This window comes from Pipistrellus hanaki (assembly GCF_964339955.1).
Source record: "Pipistrellus hanaki genome assembly, chromosome: 2".
NCBI classification, from domain to species: domain Eukaryota; kingdom Metazoa; phylum Chordata; class Mammalia; order Chiroptera; family Vespertilionidae; genus Pipistrellus; species Pipistrellus hanaki.
In genome coordinates, this window is record NC_140504.1 from 37,104,186 (window position 1) to 37,129,210 (window position 25,025).

Sequence of the window (25,025 nt, forward strand, 5' to 3'; positions counted from 1 at the left end):
AAAAGAGGAAAAGGAGAGCTACCGGAGGGGGGTGCGAGTAGGGGTTGATTGGAAATGATAATTTAAGACAAAGTCTACTGCAGAATTCTGTTTCTCAACTTTTCTGCGTCTCCAGTGAGCGAGCATGCTTATCTTGAGTGTACCAAGAGCAGAAAAGCTTGGGAGGGCAGAGATTGAAGGCGTTAGGCTGCGGGTAATGACGGTTTAGGGGAAGGTTAGTGAGGCACAAAAACAATGCAAAGTTTTGTAAGGATAATAAATGGAACGTGGCCGACAGATACTATTCAGTACGTTTTCTTAGGGTGCGTGAGGGGGGATCAGGGGACTGAGGGGGCGGAGAGGGTGTTACAGAAGAAAGAACATAAGTAACCCCGATGGTTTAAGCCCTTTCTTAAAAAGAAATGGCATCAGGGATTTTTTTTTTCTCCTCACCCTCCCTCCCCCGACACCACCACCACCCTTTGTAGTCAAGTGCATTTTAGCCACAAAGATCCCAACAAGAGAGTGGAAGGAAACTTAGACGGGCCTTTGTTTGGCTCCGTGTAGCGACAAGAGAAACAAAACTACCTATTTGTAACGGACGTGCTGCCATTGCTCTCCGCATTGAGCGCCTACCTATTGAAATCTTTACGTCGGGACAATGGGAGCGCGGCTAAAATTACCCTCTTGGGTCCTGGGCGGGCAGGATTGGTGAGCCCCAACCCCCGCCCTCCTCATCCCCTCGGATCCCAGCCCCTGGCCTTTGCTGGGCTCCCCCTTTCCCCTAGTCCTGGCCGCCCTCGTCCTGCGCGCACTGCCTGCACCTGTGCCTGGCGAGCACCGCCCGGCCTCCCAGACCTAGACCTCACCAACACCACCCCCCTCTCAGCTCAGCCTGCAGACCCGGGCGCACCGTCGGGGCAATGCAATCAACTTGGGGGTGGGAATGCCAGGGCTGGTTCTGCTCGCGTCCTGGAAACTCAGCGTGGGAGGAGGGAGTTGGTGTGTGCGGGCCCCAATGCCACCTCCACAGAGCCGCCGTGGCACGCCGGGAAGCGGAGCTAACGCTCCCCATCGCCTGCACTTCTGAGCGTCCTTCGGCTCAGCGCTTTCATCCCCGGCCTCCTTTTGAAAGCGGCACAACGAAAATCCTCCTCTGGGGGCGGCCCAGCGGGAGGATGGGGAGAGAGAGAGTGAGCATCCCCTTTGCACCGGCTGAATGGAGCGAGGCTGTGGGAGCTGTGGCTGGGGGGGGGGGGGGGGGGAAGCTGACAAGCTGAGCTGAGCTGAGCTGAGCTGGGCAGGGCAGGACAGAGCGTGGTCGCGGCAGCTACCCCAGGGCCTGGCCCAGCCTCAGCTCCGCACTCACTCGCCCTCCTTGTCCCAGAGCAGGACTGGTTTTTTTAAAAAAAAAATAGAGCAAAGTGCGTGGAAGCTATTAGGAGGGTTTTGAGGACAGAGCTTTTCGCCTCCTAACTTCCTCTGGTCGGGACAGTGTGAGGACGGGGGTGAGCGAGTGCGGGCCACTGTGGAGAAAAGGGGGGCGGGCATGGGAGAAGCGCTGGAGGGGCTGGAGGTTTTTTGCGGGGGAGAAGCCTGCGGAGAAGCGGGAGAACAATCACACACCCACTCCGGCGCTGCCCGTTTCCTGAAACACTAGTAGGGATAGTCGCCCTGAGCCACCCACTCGGCCCTGCCCCACCCCCACCCCACACACCTTAGTGGCTTCTCGCGCCCCTTCCCCAGCTCATCAGCCCGCCTGCACCCAAAATCAGAACATCAGCCCTAAGTGTAAAGGGGGAAAAAGAAAAGGAAAAAAAAAAATCTGTCTTGGTGCTGTTTACCCACTTTCTTCGAAAAGGCGTGTGGGGTGACCTGTTGCTGCGAGAGGGGATACAAAGGTTTCTCAGTGGCTTCCGGGCTGGCTGTGGGAGCCGCTTCCCCCTCCCTCCCTCCCCTCCCTCCCCTCCCTCCTCCTCCCTCCCGCTCCCTCCTCCCCCCGCCTCCCCCGCGGCCCGCGGCGCCGCAGGCCCCGCCCCCTTTCATGCAAAACCCGGCGGCGAGGCCGCGCTCGAGTGGAGGAGCCGGCGCGCGCTGATTGGCCGCCGGGAACCCATTTATTCCCTGACAGCCCCCATCACATGGACGGTTGTCTATTAACTTGTTCAAAAAAGTATCAGGAGTTGTCAAGGCGGAGAAGAGAGTGTTTGCAAAAAGGGGGGAAAGTAGTTTGCTGCCTCTTTAAGAACCGGGAGGACTGAGAGAAAGAAGAAGAGGAGCCGAGGAGAGAAGAGAAAGAAAGGGAGAGGAGAAGAAGTTTGAGCCCCAGGCTTAAGCCTTTCCAAAAAAAATAATAATAATAATAATAACAATCATCCTCGGCGGCGGCGGCGGCGGCGGCAGGACCGGCCAAGAAGAGGAGGGAAGCGCTTCTTTTTTTTTTTTTCCTTCTTGATCCCGATTTCCAGTTTGCCTCTCTCTTGCTCTCTCTCTCTCTCTCTTTTTCTTTCCCCCAAATTATCCTTCCGTCTGACTTTTTTTGCTTGCGGAGCTTTGCTGCGCTCCCGACACCCCCGCCCGCCGCCTCCCTTCCTCTCCTCCCCCGCCCGCCCGCGGGCCCCCAGAGTCCCGGCCGGGCCGAGCGAGGGTCGGCGGCTGCCGGCGGGCCGGGCCCGCGCACAGCGCCCGCATGTACAACATGATGGAGACGGAGCTCAAGCCGCCGGGCCCGCAGCAAACTTCGGGGGGCGGCGGCGGCGGCGGCAACTCCACCTCGGCGGCGGCGGCGGCGGCGGCGGGCGGCAACCAGAAGAACAGCCCGGACCGCGTCAAGCGGCCCATGAACGCCTTCATGGTGTGGTCCCGCGGGCAGCGGCGCAAGATGGCCCAGGAGAACCCCAAGATGCACAACTCGGAGATCAGCAAGCGCCTGGGCGCCGAGTGGAAACTCTTGTCGGAGACGGAGAAGCGGCCGTTCATCGACGAGGCCAAGCGGCTGCGGGCGCTGCACATGAAGGAGCACCCGGATTATAAATACCGGCCGCGGCGGAAAACCAAGACGCTGCTGAAGAAGGATAAGTACACGCTGCCCGGCGGGCTGCTGGCCCCCGGCGGCAACGGCATGGCGAGCGGGGTCGGGGTGGGCGCCGCCGGCCTGGGCGCGGGCGTGAGCCAGCGCATGGACAGCTACGCGCACATGAACGGCTGGAGCAACGGCAGCTACGGCATGATGCAGGACCAGCTGGGCTACCCGCAGCACCCGGGCCTCAACGCGCACGGCGCGGCGGCGGCGGCGGCGGCGGCGCAGATGCAGCCCATGCACCGCTACGACGTGAGCGCGCTGCAGTACAACTCCATGACCAGCTCGCAGACCTACATGAACGGCTCGCCCACCTACAGCATGTCCTACTCGCAGCAGGGCACCCCGAGCATGGCGGCGCTGGGCTCCATGGGCTCGGTGGTCAAGTCCGAGGCCAGCTCCAGCCCCCCCGTGGTTACCTCGTCCTCCCACTCCAGGGCGCCCTGCCAGGCCGGGGACCTCCGGGACATGATCAGCATGTACCTCCCCGGCGCCGAGGTGCCGGAGCCCGCCGCCCCCAGCAGACTGCACATGTCCCAGCACTACCAGAGCGGCCCGGTGCCCGGCACGGCCATCAACGGCACACTGCCCCTCTCGCACATGTGAGGGGGTCGTTCGTACCCGTGGACTGCAAAAGAGGGGATTTTTGTTTTTTTTTTCTTTTCAAAGCAAAACGAGAGGGGGCGGAAATAGGAGGAGAGGACGAAGCAACGTGGAGGGGGAAAAACACACACACACACACACAATCCGGTATATGCTCAAAACAAAACAACAAAAAAAGTGATCACCCACAGCATTATGACATCTGTCTGCAAAAGAGAACACCGATCCCATCTACACTCACACACACATTCACACACACACAAAGCCGCGATGCCGACAAGAAAACTTTTATGAGAGATCCTGGACTTCTTTTTGGGGGGACTATTTTTGTACAGAGAAAACCGGAGGGGCGGGATGGGGAGGGCGAGGGGATGGACCTTGTATAGATCTGGAGGAAAGAAAAAAAACTACGCAAAACTTTTAAAAAGTTCTAGAGATACGGTAGGAGCTTTGCAGAAAGTTTGCAAAAGTCTTTACCAGTGATATTTAGAGCTAGTTTCCGAGCGACTAGGGAAAAAAATGTTTTAATATTTGCAAGCAACTTTTGTACAGTATTTATCGAGATAAACATGGCAATCAAAATGTCCATTGTTTATAAGCTGAGAATTTGCCAAAATTTTCCAAGGAGAGGCTTCTTGCTGAATTTTGATTCTGCAGCTGAAATTTAGGGCAGTTGCAGCCATGAAAAGAAGAGAACTATTCAGATTTGGACATTTTAATTGTTTAAAAATTGTACAAAAGGAAAAAAAAACACTAGGATATGTACTGGTAAAACTATCTCCGTGGTCTTTAAAGGGGAAAAAAAAGTTTTAGATTGTACTAAATTTTTTTTAACTTACTGTTAAAAGCAAAAATGGCCATGAAGGTTGACATCATTGGTAATTTATAATAGCTTTTGTTTCCCAACTTTCCATTTTGTTCAGATTTAAAAAAAAAAAAAAGAAATTACTGTGTTTGAAATATTTTCTTATGGTTTGTAATATTTCTGTAAATTTATTGTGATATTTTAAGGTTTCTTCCCTCCTCCCCCTTTATTTTCCGTAGTTGTATTTTAAAGATTCGGCTCTGTATTATTTGAATCAGTCTGCCGAGAATCCATGTATATATTTGAACTAATACCATCCTTATAACAGGTACATTTTCAACTTAAGTTTTTACTCCATTATGCACAGTTTGAGATAAATAAATTTTTGAAATATGGACACTGAAATTATTCTTGAGTCTTTCATTTATTTGGTTAACACTGCTCAGACATAACTCCTCAGGAAATAATATTATGCTGTGCACAGCCAAGAAAGCAAAATACCTAAGACCTTGGTATTCTGTCCCAGTAGCATGTGCTAATGTTAACAGCAACAAATATGTGTCTGGATGATTAGTAAGTGCTGGAAAAAATTAAAATGCTCGTGTCATTTCTAAAACAGAAACTAAAGATTGTAAATTCACACCCCCCCCCCACCCGTCCTTTTTCTAAGCAGCATGATGGGGACTTAAACTGATTTGTGCCACTTGTTGCCTGATAGGAGTCCATTCTGAAATTTTTCGTGTAGTTTAGCAGATGGGGTATTGAGCCAAACCGGGACCAGGTTGGCTGGTTTTGTTTTCGTTTTCTTCACAGTACAATGGCCTTTTGGAAATGTGGTTACAGGGGGAAATGCTTCTTGTGTTGGAATAATTGCAAACGAGACATGCAAAGTGCTCATCTGCTGGGTGGTGGGTGTCTGGATGACTCCAGCCCTGCCATTGTCTGAGACGAAACAAGTGGTTTGCTTTCTTTGTTCCTTGACTTCATAAACTTTCTCCTCTGCGTTTTCCTGTTTAGGGGTGAGAGAAAGCGAAGAGCGTCTCGCAAAAACGCCTGACTTGCCACGGCTGCTATGATTATTATTATTATTTATTTTATTTCTTTTTCCTCTCTTCCCCTCCACGAATTCCATTTCTTAAATTGGCTGCGCGGGTCCAAGCCTGTAGCCCCAAATCGGATAATCTCTGCAGCTGATAAACAAGCAAAAGAGAAGCCAGGCAACAGACATAATAAAGAAGAAAACAACTCCGAGGTAGATATTTTAACTTGTCCGATCTAATCACATGTGGAGATTATTATGCTTTTGATCTGTTAACCATGTTTTACTGCTAGTAATAGGGAGGGAGGGGGAGGGGAAGGGGTGGAGAAACAAGATTGGATTTGTTGTTTTCTTTTGCCCTAGGAAAGGTTAAAGAAAGCCTGTAGTTGTCCTCAGTGGGAGCGGAGAAGTCTGGGAGTCGCTATGGTCTTTGCCTTCGCGATGTTTCTGCATCACAACCGACTCGCGCTTTGGCGTTGCCGGAGAATCAATCCTGTAAGAGCGACTCCGGGGGACTTTTCTTCTTTATTTACTACTTAACCTCGCTCAGTTTTCCCCGCCGAAGGAGACCAGGAACCGAGAGTCAGGCAGGCATTCTTAAAAGCGTGGTTTTGCTTCCCACAGTTTCCAATGGGTGTGTGTGTGTGTGTGTGTGTGTGTCAACTTGTTACAACTTTGGAGAAGTTGAAATCCGGCAGCGCCTTCCAGCCTTGAGTCTCAAGTACCGGCTGCAGCCACGCAGTTAGCTCATCCGGGTGGTTTGCATCTTCTCGTTTTCCAAGAAAAGTCTTTCTTACTCGTGCTGTTGTTCATGGTTAGTTCTGGGTTCAGCTGAGGCTATCTTTTTTATTTTCTGTATTTTTATCTCATGTGGATTGCTTTATTTTCAGGACATACTGGTTTTTATTTATTCCTTCCTTATCCTCATTTTTTTTTTTTTAGGGTAATATTGTACTGGGAAAGGAAAATTATTATGCCCGTTCCCAATTCCAATTCTAAGCCAGGTATCTCCCTCCCCCCCCACCCCCCTCATTAATGCAGAGACTCTGAAAGAATTTCCCCAGCCTGGCCAGCCATTGTAATGCATATATGGATTATTCACGTGGTAATGAGCACTTTCGACAGTTCTTGCTCACACGTTGGAATAAAAGAAACTTTGAATAAAGATCCCAATGATCTGGCTCTGGGGGGCTGGGGAGGATATTCCCGGAATTTGAGCCAATCGACTATCTAAAGTGTATATACTGGAAAAATAGAGATATATTACAAATACGTATTGGGGTTTAGAGTAATTGTACTGTGTTAACCTCTTAAAAAAAAAAAAAGAGAGAGAGAGAGAGAGAGCCCACAGAAGCAGACTAAAAAGAGCAACAACTTTTTGGCAAAAATTCTGAGGTTCAAATATTTTGCAAGAGGGAAGAAAGCAATGGCTGGGGAAGTTAAACTAGTTTTGAATGGTTGCCACTGTCTGCATAAAACAAGAGAGCTCCCATTCTCCCATCCCTCCACAGTCCCTAACCAAATAAAAGCCAAAATATATTATTTGTAAATATAAATTATTTTGACAAACTGCACTTAAGGAAAACGATTCACGTTGCATCGTTCATTTGATTGGGTTAACTGGTTCCCCAAGACGTGTAGTTTCCTGGCTAGATTACTATGCAACATATACTATTTTAATTATAACGTGATTCCCAAGAAGGGGGTCAACCCTTCAACTTGCCCAGAAGTGGCCATTTCCTGATGCTGAAGTTGTTCAGTGCCTTCCTTGGGGTATTATTCTGCTCACTAAAACCATTTAATTTTCAGTCTAAGGGGGTGAATTTAATGTTTTGTTAACCTATACACCGAATGGAAATGGGCAGAAGGATGAGATTATAGTGTGCTCCCCCTGCCATGTGTCCTCTGCCCCCCAGCCCTCCCTCCATACTTTAAATAAAGAGCGTTAAAATATTTTTGCTGAGCTGTAGTAGATTAGCAAGGTTTCTTGCCAATGCTGGGAAGCTGGTATTACAGACGGTCCCAGGGGGAAATGGCTCACATTAACCACTAAATGAATATTTGACAAGGGCTCATTCGGAGGTATTATTACTATAAACGTGTCCCTACTGGACTTTTTCAAGGGTCAAAGAGCAACGCTTCAATTAATTATTTAGTCTGCTAGTAGATTTGGTTGTAATAGCTGTACTTATTCCTAGAACCAACACATTCTTACGGTGGGAAATCTCAGGAGGATCTCCTCCATCAGCAATGCCTTGAATTGAAATACACCCAGAGCCCTGGTATTCTGTAGCTGACTTTTTCATAAATCCTTTTCTTGGGCTGGAGAGTGGGGGGATAGTCTCTTTTGCTATTTCATGTACTGTTTGGGGTTTAGAAGAAAAGAGGGGGGGGAGGAAGAACACAAGTTATCTTAATTTCTACATGCCTGGCCAGGGCTTTTAGGGCCTTGCAATTTGGGACGGGAGGGGCGGGGCTTTATTTATAAACTTTGCCTTTTGTAAGTAGCTATGTCACAGGATTTCAGACTCAGGCAGGGTGTGAATTTAGAAAGGGGGCGCATTACTGTTGACCCATACAATTTGGGTTTTTAAAGGGAAGCTGAGTGCTCTGAGATCTAGTCGCCTCAAAGTAAATTGGGGTACTAGCTAGTCCCTCCTCCTTTCCTTCCCACCTATTGGTCTGAACGCTGCCAGGTGTAGTGGGGGCGGGGAGAAAGGGGGGGGGGTGACTGTTCTATTCCTGCGTGTCCTCCAGGGCCCTAGGTTAAATGGTAGGGGAATGATTCTGAGAGTAAGATTCCTTAACAGTACTATAAGGTGAATGACTAAGAGATAAGCTGCAAGTGGGGGGGGGGGGGGAGAGGGGAGATGGGATGCAGTAGTTACAAACCCAATTCATTCAGCTTTTCAGAACTTTTGTTGTGGGAGCTCCATTGACGGGATTTAAGCTGCCAGTTTTCTCACATTAAAAAGAACTGATCAGTGCCTCCGGGGGACAAGAACTACCGTTTAACTGCATGGTGATGGGGTCTTCATTCAGAACCATTACAAGGGAGAAAATTAAACAGCGCCTTTATGCGCGCGAGGTTTACTTTCCAACTGCTAGCAGTCTATAGCTAACTGCCCTGAGATTGAAGTTTGACTGTGGTTTGTCACCTACTAGTTGGCACTGCTTGTTTATTTGTTTGTTGTCATGAAAAGAGCTTTTTCTATCTCTGCCCTCTTTCTCTCCGCGCCCCCCTCCCCACCTTATTTCTTGCTCTTGGAGAACTTTTCAGAGCAGGACCTCATATTTGGCTCTGTGGAAACAATTTCCTTTGCCATGAGCCTTAGCAAAGACTTGGGTTAACCTTCTCCAGGACTCCTCTCACCCCTCCCCCATTAGTGCCTTTAAATATTTTGCATCTCACTGTGTGTTATGCTGACTTTTTTTGTTTTGTTTTGTTTTGTTTTTGCTTTCAAAACAAAAGCTGCTTTTTAGGATGGCACTAGTGAGGTTTGGGACGGGGGTTGGTTTCTTTCTTTTCTTTTTTGACTAAAGTTGGAAGATGACTGGGTGGATTTCCTTTGGGTCCTTGTCTATGAGGTGGATCCCTAAAAAAAAAAAAAAAAAAAAAAAAAAAGCAGGAGAAGGAGGAAAAATTCTTGACCTTTCCTGTGGAAAATGTGACTGAAGTTTAAAGGGACACAGCCCCGGAGTGCTAGAGTAAGCAGCTATGCAGGGAACTTTCCCAATAGTGAGAAATCGCCCAGGCCAGAGAATTGGTTTGGCATCTTTCATAGTTATTTTCTATTAAAAAACTTTCCTGGAAACATGACCTCTGGTATCACCCAGGGAGACTTACAACCTCTCCTCCTTCTCACGATGCTGTCCAGTTTTACAGTGCTTGTTTTCAGTTTTTTTGTTTTGCTTCCTGAGGCCTTTAGGAAATAATGGACTTGACTTTCTTATTTGGATGAGGAGGCTTCTCTTAGGAAGGCTGGGTTATTTAGACAGGGCCACGGCTTCCCAGGGCAGAGTTCTCTTTCTGAACGCAGGTCTAGATGGATTTTATTTTTGGTGTGCTGTGTTTGGTGTGATTATTATTATTATTATTATTATTATTTTGATTCCTTGAACAGTGTACCCCCTTTCTCTTCAAAAGCAAATAGAAGGCCCTTTCCTTTCAGGACGCAAAGATGTCTTGCTGCTTTGGGACTTCGGGACACTTTGGGTACTTTGCAAAGAGATGTCAGTTGGTTTAAAAGCCCCCAGGAGGCCTTCGTGCCATTGCTCTCGCCTGCCTGCATGTACAGAATGAAATGTGCAGTGTTGGTAAAGATTTCGGTTCTCCGGCCTATCGCTTGCCTCCCTCCCTTGGGCTTGGGTGCCGGGCTCTGTGAGCGTGCGGGCCTCCCACCTGCCTGCCCGGAGGAGGAGTGCACCGCCCGGGGGAGTGCACCGCGCCCAGCGCCCCGAGCAAAAGCTCCTGCGGAGGGAAGCCGCGGAGGGCGAGCGCGGAGCCCGGGCGCTGACGTCACCGCGGCCCTGACCCGGGCCCCGTGCGGCTCCCCGGGAAGGTTTTGCTTGAGGCTCCAGCTCTCTCCTCCCGGATTTCCTCTCTTCGCTCTGGCCGTCCCGCGTCGGGCGAGTCTGGAAAGTCACCCGAGGTGTTGTGGGCCCTCAGCCCTCCAGCGGCCTCTACCTCCAGCGCCCCAGCCCCAGCCTCCTCTACGCTGACCTGGTGACTCTGAAGCAGTTCTGGGACCCAGACTTCCCAAAGCAGGTGTTGTCCATCTTAAGTCCGGCATCCCCTTGCCTCTCCCCCTCCCCGCCCCCTACAAGGCCTTTACTTTTAAAGGGTTGTTTGTCCCTGTGTGGGGCCGCCGGGGCTCAGCATTAGCAATCTTAGCTCCTAGACACCAGAGGCCTCGGATCGGTGTGGCTGGGCTCCCTGGGACTGGACTCCCCTTGGATGTAGGATCCGGGCAGGCAGGGATGAGAGAATGCAGACTTTCTCATTCGTAAAACAGGGATCAGACATCTAATGCAGAGGATGAATGCAAAGCCCCTTGACAAAAATATAAGATTTCGTTGATAGGCATTACGCTTCTTACTGTCTAGTGTAGTCAGGTGATAGGGACGGGAAGAGATTCTCACTCGAGACGCCAGAGATCAATACAGAAACTTGAGTCCTTCCTGTACTTTCCGGTCTTCGGTGGTGACATGCACCTCCTTCGGACCCCTCTTCCTTTCACCGCGCCCATCCTTCCTGGCGGAGGCTTTGCCTCGGAAGTTACCCGGCAAACTTGCCACCGAAGGGAGGGATGCAGGCATCCCGGGCAGAAGCAGCCCCCACCCCACGGAAAGCAGAAAAAATAATTACTGTATTAAAAGGAGCGGGGACTTCTTCCCGAGGCTCCTTATCGCTGGCGGCCAGGCCAGACGCGGGACTGCGCCCCCACCCCCACCCCGTGACGTCAGGGTCCACAGGGCCTCGGGGATAAAGTAATTCGTTCGCGTGTTCCGGAAAGGGCAATCCGAATACTTGGCCAGGGCGAGGCCAGGAGAGCGGGTCTCCATCCCTCCTCCTACCCCCCCCCCCCCCATCCAGCCTCAGCCTGGGAGGCTGTGGAGGGGCCCGCCCCCCAGAGCATAACCAAATGCAAATCTTCAGTGCACGCACCTTCTCGCACAAACGCCCCGCACCGAAGCGCCTGAGCGCCCAGGCGGGCCCTTCCTCCATGTATATATTTAAAGTTACGCGGTTTGCTAGCTAGAGTTTGTTGTCCAGTCTGAAAGAGAGTTTTTGTTTGTTGTTTTGTTTTGCGACGCTAAACAAATTCCACCGAAAGCCTTTGCAAAGTTGCACCGTAGCTTGCTTGCATTTTGCCCTGCAGAAGTTTCAGTGGTGGGTTAAGAATGGGACTTCCAAGAGTTTTCTGTTTCTGATGTGGAGTCATGGCTCTAGCCATTTCCATTTTCTCTCCTTTCCCCCCACCTAATAATTTGTGTAGCTTTTTATAATCTTTTTTTTTTTTAAGGGTTGGGTTCCAAGGAGTTCTCTCAACTCCCTGGAACCACGATTTAAACTTTAGATAAGAAGGAAGACAATTGGTCCGTGGACTGTGAGAGGGGTGGAATGATTTGGTGGTGGAAAGCGCCTCGTCGTTGGTAGCAGGTGCGCTCCCCAAGTTTTCCTTACAGAAATCTAACCCACGGCATACCCTTCCAGTGGGAGGGGCCTTGGGAACGCGGCCTTCCATTCTGATGGTGGCCCAGGACCTAATAGACTAGTGGTTTCTAATAATCAGCCAATATTTCCCATGCAGACTGTCTCGCATCAACTCACACCCAGGTGCATCGGACTATCCCACTTAACAGCTCACACCCGGGTTATTGCATAGCTTTACCATTAATAAGTCTGCTGTCATGCTGTGTGGCAAACCTGTGTTCTGCCCAAAGCCTCCTTCCCTTTCTTTTCCCCCTCCCACCTCCAGGAAAAACAATATCTTAGAACCAGGCTTCCCTTGTGAGAGTTTGTTTACCCCAGTTTCTGTCAAACTACACTAGCACTCTCCTCAGCTTTCTAAACACTCTCCTCAGCTCTATGAAACAGTGCAAAAAAAAAAATCTTGGAAGCTAAGGTGGCAAAACAAACCTGAACATATGGAGGAAGACTTCGTTTTGGGGAAGTGTGTTTCAATGTTTAGCTCACACTTCAACCTCCATGCCTCCCTTACCACCATCTCTTGTTTTGCTCATTGGGGGGGGGGGGGGTGGTGGGTAGGAGGGTAAGGGGCGGGTAGGGCTGACTCTCGGGTGCCCCACCTCTATTAGCAAGCTGTTTCACCAGCATAAATTATGAGTGCATTTCAAACCGGCCTTCCTGATAAGATAAATCAGGGGCTTTCCCCTCTTTTGCATGTTTCTGCTGTCATTCACATGGAAACTTCTCTCTGAGCCCCGCTGCAGTGTCTCCCTACAAACTTACTATCCCTGAGTAAACTATGGAGGTATGTTTTCAATAGGAAAAAAAAAAAATCAGGTAATCTTTTTTTTTTTTTTTTTTTCAAGAACCCTTCCAAGTGAAGGATATAAAATATTTCACGGTTGGTCGTGTGAGCTTCCAAATTAGCTGCATATAAAGTATTTTAAGATTTTTTTTTTTTTTTGGCTGTCACTGTCTGGCAATACTCATTTGTGTGTGTGTGTTGGTTTGAAAAGCAGGAAGAAATGTAATGAATTGAGTGCTGTCAGAGATGTCTTCTGTTTGAACAATCTGCGATGGGCTGAATGGCAGGGACTCCCTCATCCAGTGCAGGTGCAGTAGAGCCCGGGGAAGGGGGGAGGGGGGCTCCCTCTGTTCAGTCAAAAAGCACCATTCTCCACAATAGACCACACACTGACAGCCAGCGTGACATCAACTCACACTTTCATAGCCCCCCCTACCCCCACCCCATCCATAGCTCCGAGTTCACAAAGTGGCCATACAGTAGCCCGAGTTAGGTTCCTTTAATGAACATTTTGTGGCTCCTGTGACCAACATGGAGTTCTGCGGCGCCCCGGGAGAAGCAACAACTAGATTTTTGATCACGAGCCTCCCGATCACAAAGGATCACTATACGCATTTAAAGCGAATCTGGCCTTCTCCGCGCTCTCCCCAGACCAGTGCCCGCCACAGACCCCCTCAATGACCTGAAAACTTTGAGGTGAAAGTTCCTCTAAGACTCACTTGGGTTCCAAGGCAGCGTTTTCTCAAGGTCCCCCGGGAGAGTCCCAACAGGGAAGGAGAGACACGTTCGTGCATTAACTTAAACTTAAAAAGGACGGCTAGGATTTTTATTAGGCTGCGTGAGAGGCCTAATCCTGTAAATGAACAGACATTAATCTTGTGGAGTGGATTCTGTCCCCTTTTGAGTCGGTCTTACCGGGGAGCGGGGTGGGAGATAGGGAAGGGAGGGGGTTAGGAAAGACAGGAACTGTTTTAAAACCGGGCAGAGATGCGGCCACGCTTTGGCTGCCCCCGCCGCGGCCAGGGCCCTGGACCTTCCCAAGATTTCGTTTTATATTTGTTTCAACTCCGGCCTGGTGGCCTCCGTTTTTAAATGGAATTATTCAAGGGAGGGACCGGTGCTAGAGAAACTATTCTAGTCAATCCTTCCCCCTTTTCCCCTCCCCTCCCCAGGTCCCACCCTCACCCCGCCACCCCAGCCCGGCCCCACTCCTCTGCGCCCCCACCCCCTCTGCGGCTTCTGCGTCTGGGATCTGAACAGAAATGGGGGGAGGAGCGAGGAGAAGGCCGCGGGCAAAGACGGTTCCCGGCGCTGCCCCCGCGGGTGGGCTCGCCCCGGCCCCGCAGCCACTGGTTGGTTTCCCTCTGAGCCGGTACTTGCTGGAGCTCGTGCCAAGGAAAATGCTCCCTGTTTGCTTATTAAAACACACACACACACACACACACACACACACACACACACACAAAGTAACACACCTTTTTCATCCTGGCAACAAAAAAATAATCAACTTTCTAGCCTCCGGAGTGAAATCTTTGTTTATCATTGGCCTAAATATTGGCCTGTGAATGGGGTTGGGGTGAGAATGGGGTGACCTCCAGAGCCGCGGCCACAGATATTCCTCCCACGCCCCGGGGTGGGGGCCGGGAGTGCGGGGTCTGGCAGGGCAAGGGGTCTTGGTGTGCAGGCCGAAGGAGGGCCATGTTATTTCAAACCTCAAATAAAAAACAACCACCTCAGGAAGACATGGATCTCACCATATCCGTGGAGCCCTTTGCCGGTGGCTGCGAATTGCCGGGTGGCCTGCCTCGAGTATGCCTACGGCGCCTACTAAGGAGTGGGCCTTAGGGCGAGAGGCGCCTCCCTCCCCTCGACCCGCTGCTACTTGATAGCTGCCTCGTCTTCCGGCAGGTACACACCCACAATTAATCTTTCTTAGGAAAGCCCCCATTCTGTACCCAAGGGGCGACTCCAACCTATTTAGATTTCCTTGGTTGGCTGCACAAATTTAAGTGGGCAAAGAGTTATAAACCTAATCACAGAGGGCGAGAGAGAGTGATTGGAGTCGAGAGGAGCCGGGATTCACGAAGGGGCGGTGAGGATGCTGCGGGCCTTTCCCGCCCGGGCCCCCAGCCTCCGGGACAGGCCGGGACCCTCCACCTCCTCCCAGGGAGCCCCGGGTTTCTGGTAAACCCGTCCCAGAGAGGCAGGATCCGCAGAGCATCCCGAAAACCAGGGGATTTCCAGGGACCTGGAGAAGGTTTGCATTGTTGGCGATTAATTGGGAATCATTAACACTGGAGACCGTTAATCACCACTCTGCCGCTCTCGCCCTCCTTTCGGGCGAGAGCGGCAGAGCGGGGTGCGGGTGGGTCCGCGGGTGAAAGTGAAGACGTCGTCGTGGCGGTAGCTGTCACCCCGTTTTCGGCGGTCCTTTCCCCGAAGCGCTCGCATATTGTTTGATTCCTAATTTGAGTTAATATGATCTTTATGGCAACATAACAGTGGGTAATTGGCCTTTTTTCCCCGAGCAACAATGTAAATCACAATCGCTTTATTATTTAATAACGTCAGACGCTCCGTTGGATTGGCCCCGACCGGGAGGACCTTTTCTTTCCAGACAGTGTTGTGGAGCAAGAACAATGAAGATCTAATTGTGGAGATTTCATAAGTTGGCTCCCCTAAATGAACAGCTCCGATAGGGAAGTTGCAGCAGATGTGGGCGCTGCTCGCGGAGAAACCTGCCCCCACCCTCCCACCCGCAGCCCAAACACTCCATTGGAGGTTTTTTTGTTTTGTGTGTGTGTGTGTGTGTGTTTGTGTGTGTGTGTGTGTGGCGGCGGCGGCGGTGGTGATGGTGATGGTGGTCCTCAGATCCTAGCAACCACCTAAATCTCCCAGTAGCAATTAGAGCGTTTATAGGGCTTGCTCGTCAGCCCCTTTCTGTTGCCGGTTCAGCATGAAGGCATGGAGCCCGCGCCCCAAATTAGCGCAACTCCCAGACCCACAACTGCTCACGCGCCCCTCCACTCCCTTTGGTTATGGGGCGTGGAGAGCCTTGGCTTGGGGCTCTTAAAAAGTCTTCTTTTGTTTTGATTTGCTTTTAAAAAAAAAACACAAAAAAAACCGGACTCAACCCACGCAGTGCCTGGGCATATGCTTGTTTCAGGCAGTTTTGCAAGAGACTCGAGCCATTCTTTTGCAAATGCCCTGGGAGAACAGAGGACACCTAGAGACTCCTCCAGTGCAAAGGACGACGCTTGGAGGGGACAGGTTCCCTCCCGCCCCCTGAGCGAATGGCATTTGTCCCCGCCAAAGCCTCCATCCTAACGGTTTCTTGTCGCGACTCTGGCTGTCTCTGGGGGGACCGCTGTCCCTGGAGCAACCCTAAGATTCGGAGTCCTTTGCAAATATGAACCCCCGCCACTTGGAATTCGGGTCAAGGAGAGGGAGGCTCCTGCAGCGGGTTTTGTGTTTGCCTGTGTCCGCCTCTCCACGGGATTCAACGTCTACTGTCTGTCGGGAGCCAGATCCATCCGCTGCCCCCCACCCGTCGCTTCCAAGACAAACAGGAGGTGCGAAATGCTGCGCCTGCACACGCGCCCTCGGGCCCCTCTCCCCTCACCCCATGCGCGCCGACGCCTTCCGCTGGGGTGGACAAGTCCCCCCTCTCTCTTCCCAGCCGTGTTTTCAAACCATCCCCTCGAGGGCTCTAGTAGTCATGTTCCCATTTTAGGGTCACCTTCCAACCTCTTTCCGGTCCACTCTCTCCCCTTTTCTGAGAACCTGTAAAGGGACAAGGAAGTCAGGACTGGTTTGGCTCAGTGGATAGAGCGTAGTCCTGCGGACTTAGGGTTCCCGGGTTCGATTCCGGTCAAGGGCATGTACCTTGGTTGCGGGCGCATCCCCAGTGGGGTGTGTGCAGGAGGCAGCTGATCGATGTCTCTCTCTCATTAATGTTTCTGACTCTCTGTCCCTCTTCCTTCCTCTCTGTAAAAAATCAATAAAAAAATATATATTTTTTTAGAAGGGGTGGGACAAGGGAAAAAGAGAAAGCAGTGGATTTTCAAAACTCTCTCTCCTACCTCCCCCCTCTCTCCAATTCCCACCTCTACCCCCGGTGAAAGTGTGTTTTACCACAGGAGCGCCCCGGGAAACTGCCTAGCAGGAGCTGGGCGCAGTGTTATTCTTCTCCGAGGGCTGGCCGGCCTCCCCGCCCCCGCCGGACAATGCGCGCTTTGAGGCCCGGTGGCCTGCAGGCAGCGGGAGGCCGGCCGGCGGCTTCGCTCCGCGGGGCCCGCAGCTGGGGCGGGGGGAGGGGCGCCGGGCGAGCGGGCTGCGCGGGAAGAAAAACCGTACAAGTACCATTTTCTGGCCCCCCACTCCTGCCCTCCACACAGGCGGGCCAGCAGGACCTGAGCCTGGGCGGCAGGAGAGGGGGATGTGAGAGATTGTGCGTTGGCTTGGTTTCTTATACCCGCCTCTCCCCCCCCCGCCCAACCCAACACAGAATTGTGCCTTCTCCATTTCCCAGCCTCCCAGCCCTCCACCAGAGACCCAGCTGCCCAAGAGTGGATACTCTGTCACCCCTGGGTCCCGCCTGTATTCTCAACGCCACCCCCTCCCACCCCCCACTCGCGTCTTCGAGGTGCCACGCTACGGGAAGAGTCTCCTGGCGAGGCGCTCTGGGGCAGTCCTTTTTAGTTGGTTGGGTTTGGGGTTTTGTTTTTTCCCCCCCAAAAAAGTGACCACCACTGTCCTCCCCCCTCCAGGCAGCCTCGAGGGTAGGGACCTTTGAGATCCGCAGACGCTCTCGGGAGGAGGCTGGGGGGGGGGGGGTACCATCTCGGTAAAAGGATGAGTCTGATGTTTTCAAACGTGCACCAGACGGAGCGTCCAGAGCCACGTGCTGTGCCTTCGAGAGGCCGCTGCGAGCCCCCGGCTAAGCCGCGGACACCAGGGCCGGCGCGGAGGGGACAGAGAGGCCGCCGCGGACTGGCTGCTGCTGCACCGAGGGAAACACATGCTCCGCAGCGTGTTGGATCGGAGGCCCCGCAGCCAGCCCGGGCTTTATTTGCTTGTTTGTCATCTCATATGTAGCGGGCTGCGGCGGCGGCGGCGGCCAGGAGCAGGGCCGGCGGGAGGAGGGGGCCGCGGTGACCACACCCCTCGCTAATGAGCCGTTTCCCTTCGCGCCAACGGCCCGCGCCCTCCTTCCCCGACGCCGCGGCGCTGTGCGTCCTGCCCAGCGCGGACGCCCCCGCTCCGATGGAAATGGAAAAGCTCGCGGTGGGAGCAGAAAATTGGTCTATGGATACATTCGCTCTGAGTTGTTGATCTTGGCATCTCCGGCAGTGGGTTCTCTCGGGCCCCCCTTCCCCCCAAATGGGGCGCTCAAGGATAGGTCGGGGACACCCAGGCAGGCAGCAGGCAGGAACAGCCATGCCTCCCCCTTCCCCGCCCCCAGCTGTCCGACCTCCACGGTTCTTTCTTTTTACCCAACATCAGGAGTGTGTGTGTGTGTGTGTGTGTGTGTGTGTGTTTCTTTTCTTTTTCTTTTTTTTTTTCTTTTCTCTCTCTCTCTCTCTCTCTCTCTCTCTCTCTCTCTCTCTCTCTCTCTCTCTCTCTCTCTCTCTCTCTCTCTCTCTCTCTCTCCAGGTGAGGACTGTGAGGGGCAGGGTCGTCCTGGCAAGGGAGGGGTGGTGGGAGGGGTGGGGGTGGTGGTGGGAGGAGAGGGATATAGAATCCCCAAACGAATGAACCAAAAGTGAAAGTTTCCAACTAGATCCCGGTCCTGGTCAAGAAAAAAAATGCAGTCCGTCCTGCACCCGAGGGAGAGTGCTGGCCCGAGTGTGTGCACCGAGGTGGTGAGATGGTGCCTGCGGTCTGAGCCGTTAAAAGTTGTGGCAGACAGGGAAGTTTTGCAAGAGTCCTCCTCCATCGACAATTAGAGGCGCGCTTCAGCGGCGTCTCACCTGGTTTCCTGTCCATTTGGTGGTGGTGGTTCTGTTCGGGGGAAACTGGAGAAACAGACTTAACAGTTGCTCCCCTCCCTCTTGCCCACACCACAGCCCCCTCCTCGCCTCGCCTCGCCCTGCGCGCTAGGGTGTGGGCTCCGGTTGGAGCTCCAAAACAGCTTGCTTGTCCATGGCGAGCTGTGGGTCTATCAAAGTGAACTGTCCCAAGCAACTCCCGTCTGGAAGCCGGGAAGAAGCTGGAGCAGCTCCCTTTAATGGTGATTTGTAGCTCGGCGAGGGGCACGGACAGCAAACACCCCGCAGGTGTGTGCCGTAACACCGCCATCCGGACTTGAATGTAGATTACTCTGCCGATCGTTTGATCGGCCCTTTGAAACCCTTGACAATTGCCTGTGACGAACGGCCGGTCTTAGTTTTTCTCGAATAATGCCTTGAGGGTAAGTCCTTCTGGGCTTTTAAAGAGCCCCAGTATTTTTCCTTTTTTTTTTTTTCCTTTTTTTTTAAGGGGGGGAAAAAAAGAAGAAAAACGTTCGATTTCAGTTTAGACCTAGTCAACTTTTTTTTTTTTTTTTTTTTTTTTTTTTTGTCGCTAACGGGCATCATTCAAGCCATTCAATACTTAATGACCGTTACCTTTGCTGTCCTCCCAGAAGCCATATAGCTAGCTTACACAATGCATTTATAAAAAGGAGAGCAAAGTTATTAATTTCGTTTTCTCTCGTTCCAAACTGCCCCTGTCTGTTTATAGATGTTTACGTGGGTGTTTGTTATGAGCATGCCTTATGATGATCAATGCCATTGTTGATCTTGTTCTAATAATGCCTTCTCTGGATTATATCTGTTCAGTCAAGTGGGAGTTTAACTTAAACACTGGGGCTTTCTAAAGTAAAACTCTGGAGTTCAACTCCCGCCTTCCCCAACACCTTCCCACCAACCCCCATCACCAAAATGAAAAAGGGGGGGGGGTAAAAAGGTGGTGTTGTTCAACCTTTACTATTTACTCAGAGTGTTTACAGAAGGGGAGGAAAATGAACTTTTGTCTGAAACATGCAACAAGCGGCACTTTGATTTCATAAAATAAATGTCAACAGTTGCAAGAGCTTATCACCCTAGGGTAGAGGGTGGGAGGGAGGGTGGGAGGGCAGTTGAATTCAAGGCCCCGTTCCTGCCACTTCAGACGACAAAGGGTTACACATAAATAAGTGCCACATTTGCCTATTGCAAAAGTTTTCTCAGTGCTTTCTAAGTCACCACGGGGGAGGGGGGGGGGGCGGGGAGCTGTCGTTTATTATCCCGCTCTGGGCAGGAGCAGACCCGGGTACCGAGAGGCTCTTAGCGTTGGCCGGCAGAAGAGGGGTAGCCTTTTCAACAGCAGCCCCCTTTGTTCTCCCCATCTCTTTCCCAATTTCAAGCTTCACTTGCACATCCCAAGTTTGTGTGTTAATGACGCTATTACCATCTGGCTCGCCCTACTTTCCAAAAGATATAAATCTCCTAGCTCCATGGCCCGCATTATCATTTAAGTGCCACCATAGCCAGAAGAAAAAGATGCTTTCAAGGCTCCAGATTCTCTTGCATGGACGTACCCCGGACATGAATCTTCCACTATATTTATAGACTATACACTGGGTGCAGGAGAGCTCCTGGAAAGGACTGGTTCCCCAGGGCTGTCATGGGAGCCAAGGCAGACATGATTCTGGGAGAAAAGAAGGCTTCCCAGGAATTTCTCCTTAAATATTTTTGTTTTTGTTTGCGGCAGGCAGGGAGTAAGCCTCGACATATGTTTACGTGCCTCCCTTCCTTTCCACCTCTGAGCTTTTTTATAAAAGTGGCGACAAAACTCTCAGACAGTCCAGATGAGCCTCTTTCCAAACTCTGTTTGGAGCAGGAGAGACTGGTCTCTCTGTAGGAGTGGGGGGGCAAGGGTGAGGGGAGATTAAAAGAGCCCCGTGAGGCAAACTTTTGGGAACTGGGCCAACTGCATCCCTTCTCTTACACCCTCGCCGTACAGATGTGTGCATGTGGGATTTACACGCTGCTGGCTGTAGCTCTAGACCCATTTCTCCCCATCCTTTCCTGAGTAATCGGTGATTTGTGTGTTTTGAGTGCAACAGCTGAGAAACGACAACAAAAAGAGTTGGGCTGGCCTGTGAATGGCTCCACAATGACTTCATTGATCTGGCCAGGGCTGAGTGAGCTGAGCAGAACAGAGTCTAGGCGTGGGCTTTTTTGGTCCAGGGCCCTAGCTCCTGTGAACAGCTAATACCCCTTGGAGGGCTTCTACTGTTTGTGACCCTTGTCTGTCCTGTCCAGGCACCCCTTTCTCCCGGGGATGCTCTCTCTCCTTCCCAGAGCTGCCTTCAGAGGTGAGTGCCACGAAGATAAGCCAACCTAACAGGTTGGACGAAGAATTGGAAAGGTAAACTGCCCAGGTGCCTAAGAGAAGCTCTTAAAAATCATCAGGAGAAGAGCACACCTCTCTTCTCTCTTGAAAAATAATCTTGTCAGTCAGGGGGGAAAATATCTTTAATGAAATACATTGTTTTTGAAGTATGTGAAAAATCGCATGATACATACAGTATTACAGATACTTTGAACTGAGCACAGAGGGTGCCTACACGGTGATTAATGTATATAGCACTAGTGCACCTGTTTGCATGCCAAAGGCACTTTTTCCCTTTCCAATTCACTTTCCTGCTTTTCCTCCCAAATTCTAGAAAGATCTTGTTTAGAAAATGTGTATCCCTTCTTTTTCCTTTGGAGACTATTGATTTGCTATGAACAAACTGCAGAGGATATACCATTTAAGTGAGATGCACTTTTAATCACTGATCATTAAAATGGTTATGTTAAATATACTCAATTACATGCATGAGTTAACTCTAACAGTACTTCCTATTCTCCCAGCTGCTCACGTATTCCTTAACGATAGTCTGCGGTAGAAACTTGATTATGCTGAATTCATACATTTCGATGGATTTCATCAGCCTAATTAATGCCTCAGTGTGGTCCTGGGGTCTGAATGAACCCTTCACTGCATCTGAGGTTAAAGGCAGTGTTGGAATGCAGGTTTTTCTCTCTTAGTTACTCAGGAAGTACTTGACGATTCCACTGAGCAAGGTAGGTCTCGACTGTTAAACAGGAAGTCTATGCAAAACAAGGAACCCGATCCCAATGGCAGCAAAACGAGGCTGATTCTTCGTCCTTCCCACCGAGTCAATATTTTTGGATTCGATACACAATCTCCAAACAGTAACAAGGAAAGGACTACCTCTCCTTCAGACCTTAACACTGCACTGAAAAGGAAGGCTTGAAATAGGTTTACAACCGGTGGCGAAAGTAAAGTTCCATGAATTCATCCGGGCTGTCCCCGATCCCTTTCCTTCTGTTCCCCTAACTTTCAGACGTACTGTGTCCATCCATTTCAACTTTCATCTTTCCCAAGCAAGCACTCGGGGGGGCCAGTATGCATGAGAAACTCCCGTCGCTCCCTCCTCACCCTTGTGGGTGACTGCATTCAATCTTTTCAGGTGTAAATTAACATCTGAATACATGGCAACCTTACTGACCTTTACTGCCACCGCCATCCCGGCCTCTGCAGAGTTGCCGCTAATCTGCACCTCCAACCCTGGAAGGGCCCACGGAGGTCGGATTTCCCCAGCCCCACCCCCAACCCAAGCACCCAAAAGCGCTTCTATTGCCTGTGACGGGAGTCCTGACATTTGCCCACGTCCAAGGAGACACCTGTGGGAGAGTAGCATTTAAGACATATTTTCTTGGTGGTCAAGGGAAGAAGAGTACAGAAAGAGGGAGGGGGGAAAAAGAGAGATGGAGGCATCCTGGTTCGTTATAGAAATGTCCCAACGTGGGCCAGGTGAAACTTGAAACTTTTACCTCCTGCTGAGTTCCCAAAGACAAAGTGGTTACCGCTCCCCTCACTCCCCCCAACCCCCCTCCTGCAGGGACTCCTGGGACCCAGATTCTGGTCGTTAAAGTAGCAGGGGCAACCTCATGCCCCGACATCGATCTGATGGAGCAGGAAGCGTTTCAGATCTATAACCAAATTACCACCTTGGAACTTTGTGCTTGTTATGCTAATGTAATGACTTTCTGCAGTAAGAGTATATTTCCAGGGTTGGAAATTAGCTTTTTAGAATGCTTTGTGTAATGACAGACATTAGACAGGAGAGACAAATGTGCCAGCAACAGTGGCACAATACTCCTGGCAAACACCCTGGGCTATTTCAACAGATAAATGGAGACCCAGAGATGTTTGTAAAATTAAGCTGAGAGCGAGCTGGGGGAACTGGGTAAGAGGCGGCTGCTGGCAGCCAGACCACTGCAGTGGGGAAGACTCTCTGCCACCCTCGCCTGTTCTGTGAGATCTGCTTGAGTAGCAGCACAGTGAAGCAAATGAGACAACGTTGCTTATTCCCTGGGGGTGGGTGCTTAGCGAGAAAGAAAAAAAGAGAGCAGTGTTTCACAAATACCCCTGCTCATGGTCTGTGAACCTAGCAGTTACCTTTAGCTCACGGTTTGTGAACTATTAAGTTTAGATTGCAGAGAGTAAGGGAGAGAAATACCTCCTGGGGGAGAAGGTATATGCAAGTCTGGAGAAAAATGAACAACTTTGGTTTTACAGCCATACGGTGGAGTTGTCCAGCACATCTCCTATGTCCAGTGTATTGTGTGATTAAGAATTCAGGCACATCCATCTGAAACTAATATAAAATAATGCCGAATGTCAACTGTAATTGGGGAAAAAAATTACTAATTCAGGCAAATCCTCGAATTTGTGGTGTTGACCTCATGTGGTTTATGTCTTGGGAATCAAAGGTGAGATCGTTTAATGCCCCGTATTTCTAAAAAAAAAAATATAAGACTCTTCAGTGTATAGGGCTGGAATGGGGTTAGTCATTTCCTATCGTTGTAAACAAGGTCAATTCTCACACTGATAAATTATCCAGGAAGAGAACTCTTTTGATCAGTTATCTGCCCTTGATGGACACAAGAGCAAAGTCACAGCCTGGCTATTGTGTGCCTGGTCCTGCTCCCCCCCCCCCCCCCCCCCCCCCCCGGTCCCTGCATACTCTGGACAGTTACTTCGGAAATGAGTGACTTGGTTCCTGGATTCGTTTTCACCCCTTCTGCCTTTTGCAGGTTCCACATGTCAACCTGCCGCTATGGAGGAGCCTGTGAACTATGGAAATGGGTAAACGCCACTGTGTTCACAGCTTCGTTTGGGGCCAGAGCAAGGTTGCCAAGACATAGTCTGAATGAGTTGGGGGCTTCTGAGATGTAAAATGAGGCCAGTTTGAAAGGTTGGCATTGAATGCCAAGCTTTTTATAATAGCCCACGTTGTCTCATTTTCTTCCCGAGTTGAATAGGAGCAAAATACCTGGCTTGATGCAGTGGTTCTTAATGACAAATGAACTAATTAGCGTTTCTTAGTGCAGCCCAGAGATCTCAGCCATGGAAGATGTGGGAAATGCAAGCTCCAACCACTTTAGGATTTAGGAAAGACAAAATCTATGATCCCATGCCTTAAAGTTATAAACCAAATTTGTCTCACCTAGCTTGCTACTGTCTAGCCCCCTCTATAATTTTTCGTATAGATGGGTCCAGCTAGGCCAAGGGTAACTAATATTTAATACATCGACTCACTGACAGAGCAAATTCACGAAATCAGGTTACCTTTCACCTTTGGTATGTAAATGATTGGTAGCATGCCAAGGTCATGAGGCTTTTTAGCATGGCTCTTCTGAGATAAATTAACATCATCTAATCTACCTCCAAAAAAGGTAGATTCCATGGTAGGTCTGCCCAGTATCACTATTTAAAAAAAAAAAATGCCCTCAGTGAAACAAGTCATCGAGTTAAAAGTACAGAGTGGTGCGTCATAGATAAAGGGGGAGAGAGAATACTGATAAGGAAGCTTTGCTCCTTCTTCACGCTCTGGTACGATACGGCAGCATTTGTACGTGGCAGATTGCAAAAAGGTGGCTGAGAGTGCAACAAGAGACAGTGACGCTGAGGCAGAGGAACAGCTTGCCCGAGGTTTACAGGGTCATGTTACTGGTGATAAGATGCTGTTCCCTGGCTCACTTCTGAGCTGGAGGATTTATATGCTGCAGAAACCCCGGTCTCCTTGTTGGGAATGGCCTAGGACTTCAAAGGATGGGTTTTGAAATCATTGGACGTGTAGCTATTATACAACTCAAAAACCCAGCTCTGAGTTGCTTACTGGATGTGGGGAGGAAAAGGCCTCATTTGAAATTCTGTCATAAACTTTATGAGAGCTAACACATTTAGGTGAACTTAGAAATAGCTCTGAGTTCCAGCTCCCCATGCTGTTGGGATGATGCTACTTGTTTATGGGAGGAAAGGGGGAGTGAGCACCTGGTCTCTAACCAGGAGAGAAGCCTATTTGCAATATCTCAGCAGATCTCAGCAGGCCGGTCCTCGTCGGGTTCGTAGAGACCGCGAACATTGAAGCCGGCTGGGTCGTTCTGGCCTCCTGTCATCCGAACATCACACTTCTCAAAC

The 25,025-nt window shown here is 50.6% G+C and overlaps 1 protein-coding gene and 1 long non-coding RNA gene across 2 annotated transcripts in view; both read left to right on the forward strand.

Annotated features, from left to right (window-relative positions):
* The window catches only part of LOC311618220, a 55,394-nt gene that overhangs the window by 10,553 nt on the left and 19,816 nt on the right, over positions 1-25,025 (forward strand). Inside the window, exons 2-3 of the long non-coding RNA XR_014794280.1 lie at positions 5,626-5,718; positions 5,869-6,000. This is a non-coding gene — a long non-coding RNA (uncharacterized lncRNA). The remainder of the gene's footprint in view (positions 1-5,625; positions 5,719-5,868; positions 6,001-25,025) is intronic.
* Positions 1,484-3,785, forward strand: SOX2 (SRY-box transcription factor 2). The gene has a single exon (XM_084873016.1). It carries the CDS (start codon positions 2,669-2,671, stop codon positions 3,662-3,664), a length of 996 nt encoding a protein of 331 aa, XP_084729142.1. The 5' UTR covers positions 1,484-2,668; the 3' UTR covers positions 3,665-3,785.

Coding starts and splice junctions, on each gene's coding strand:
- SOX2 (XM_084873016.1), top strand. CDS start 2,669: ATGTACAACATGATGGAGACGGAGCTCAAGCCGCCGGGCCCGCAGCAA.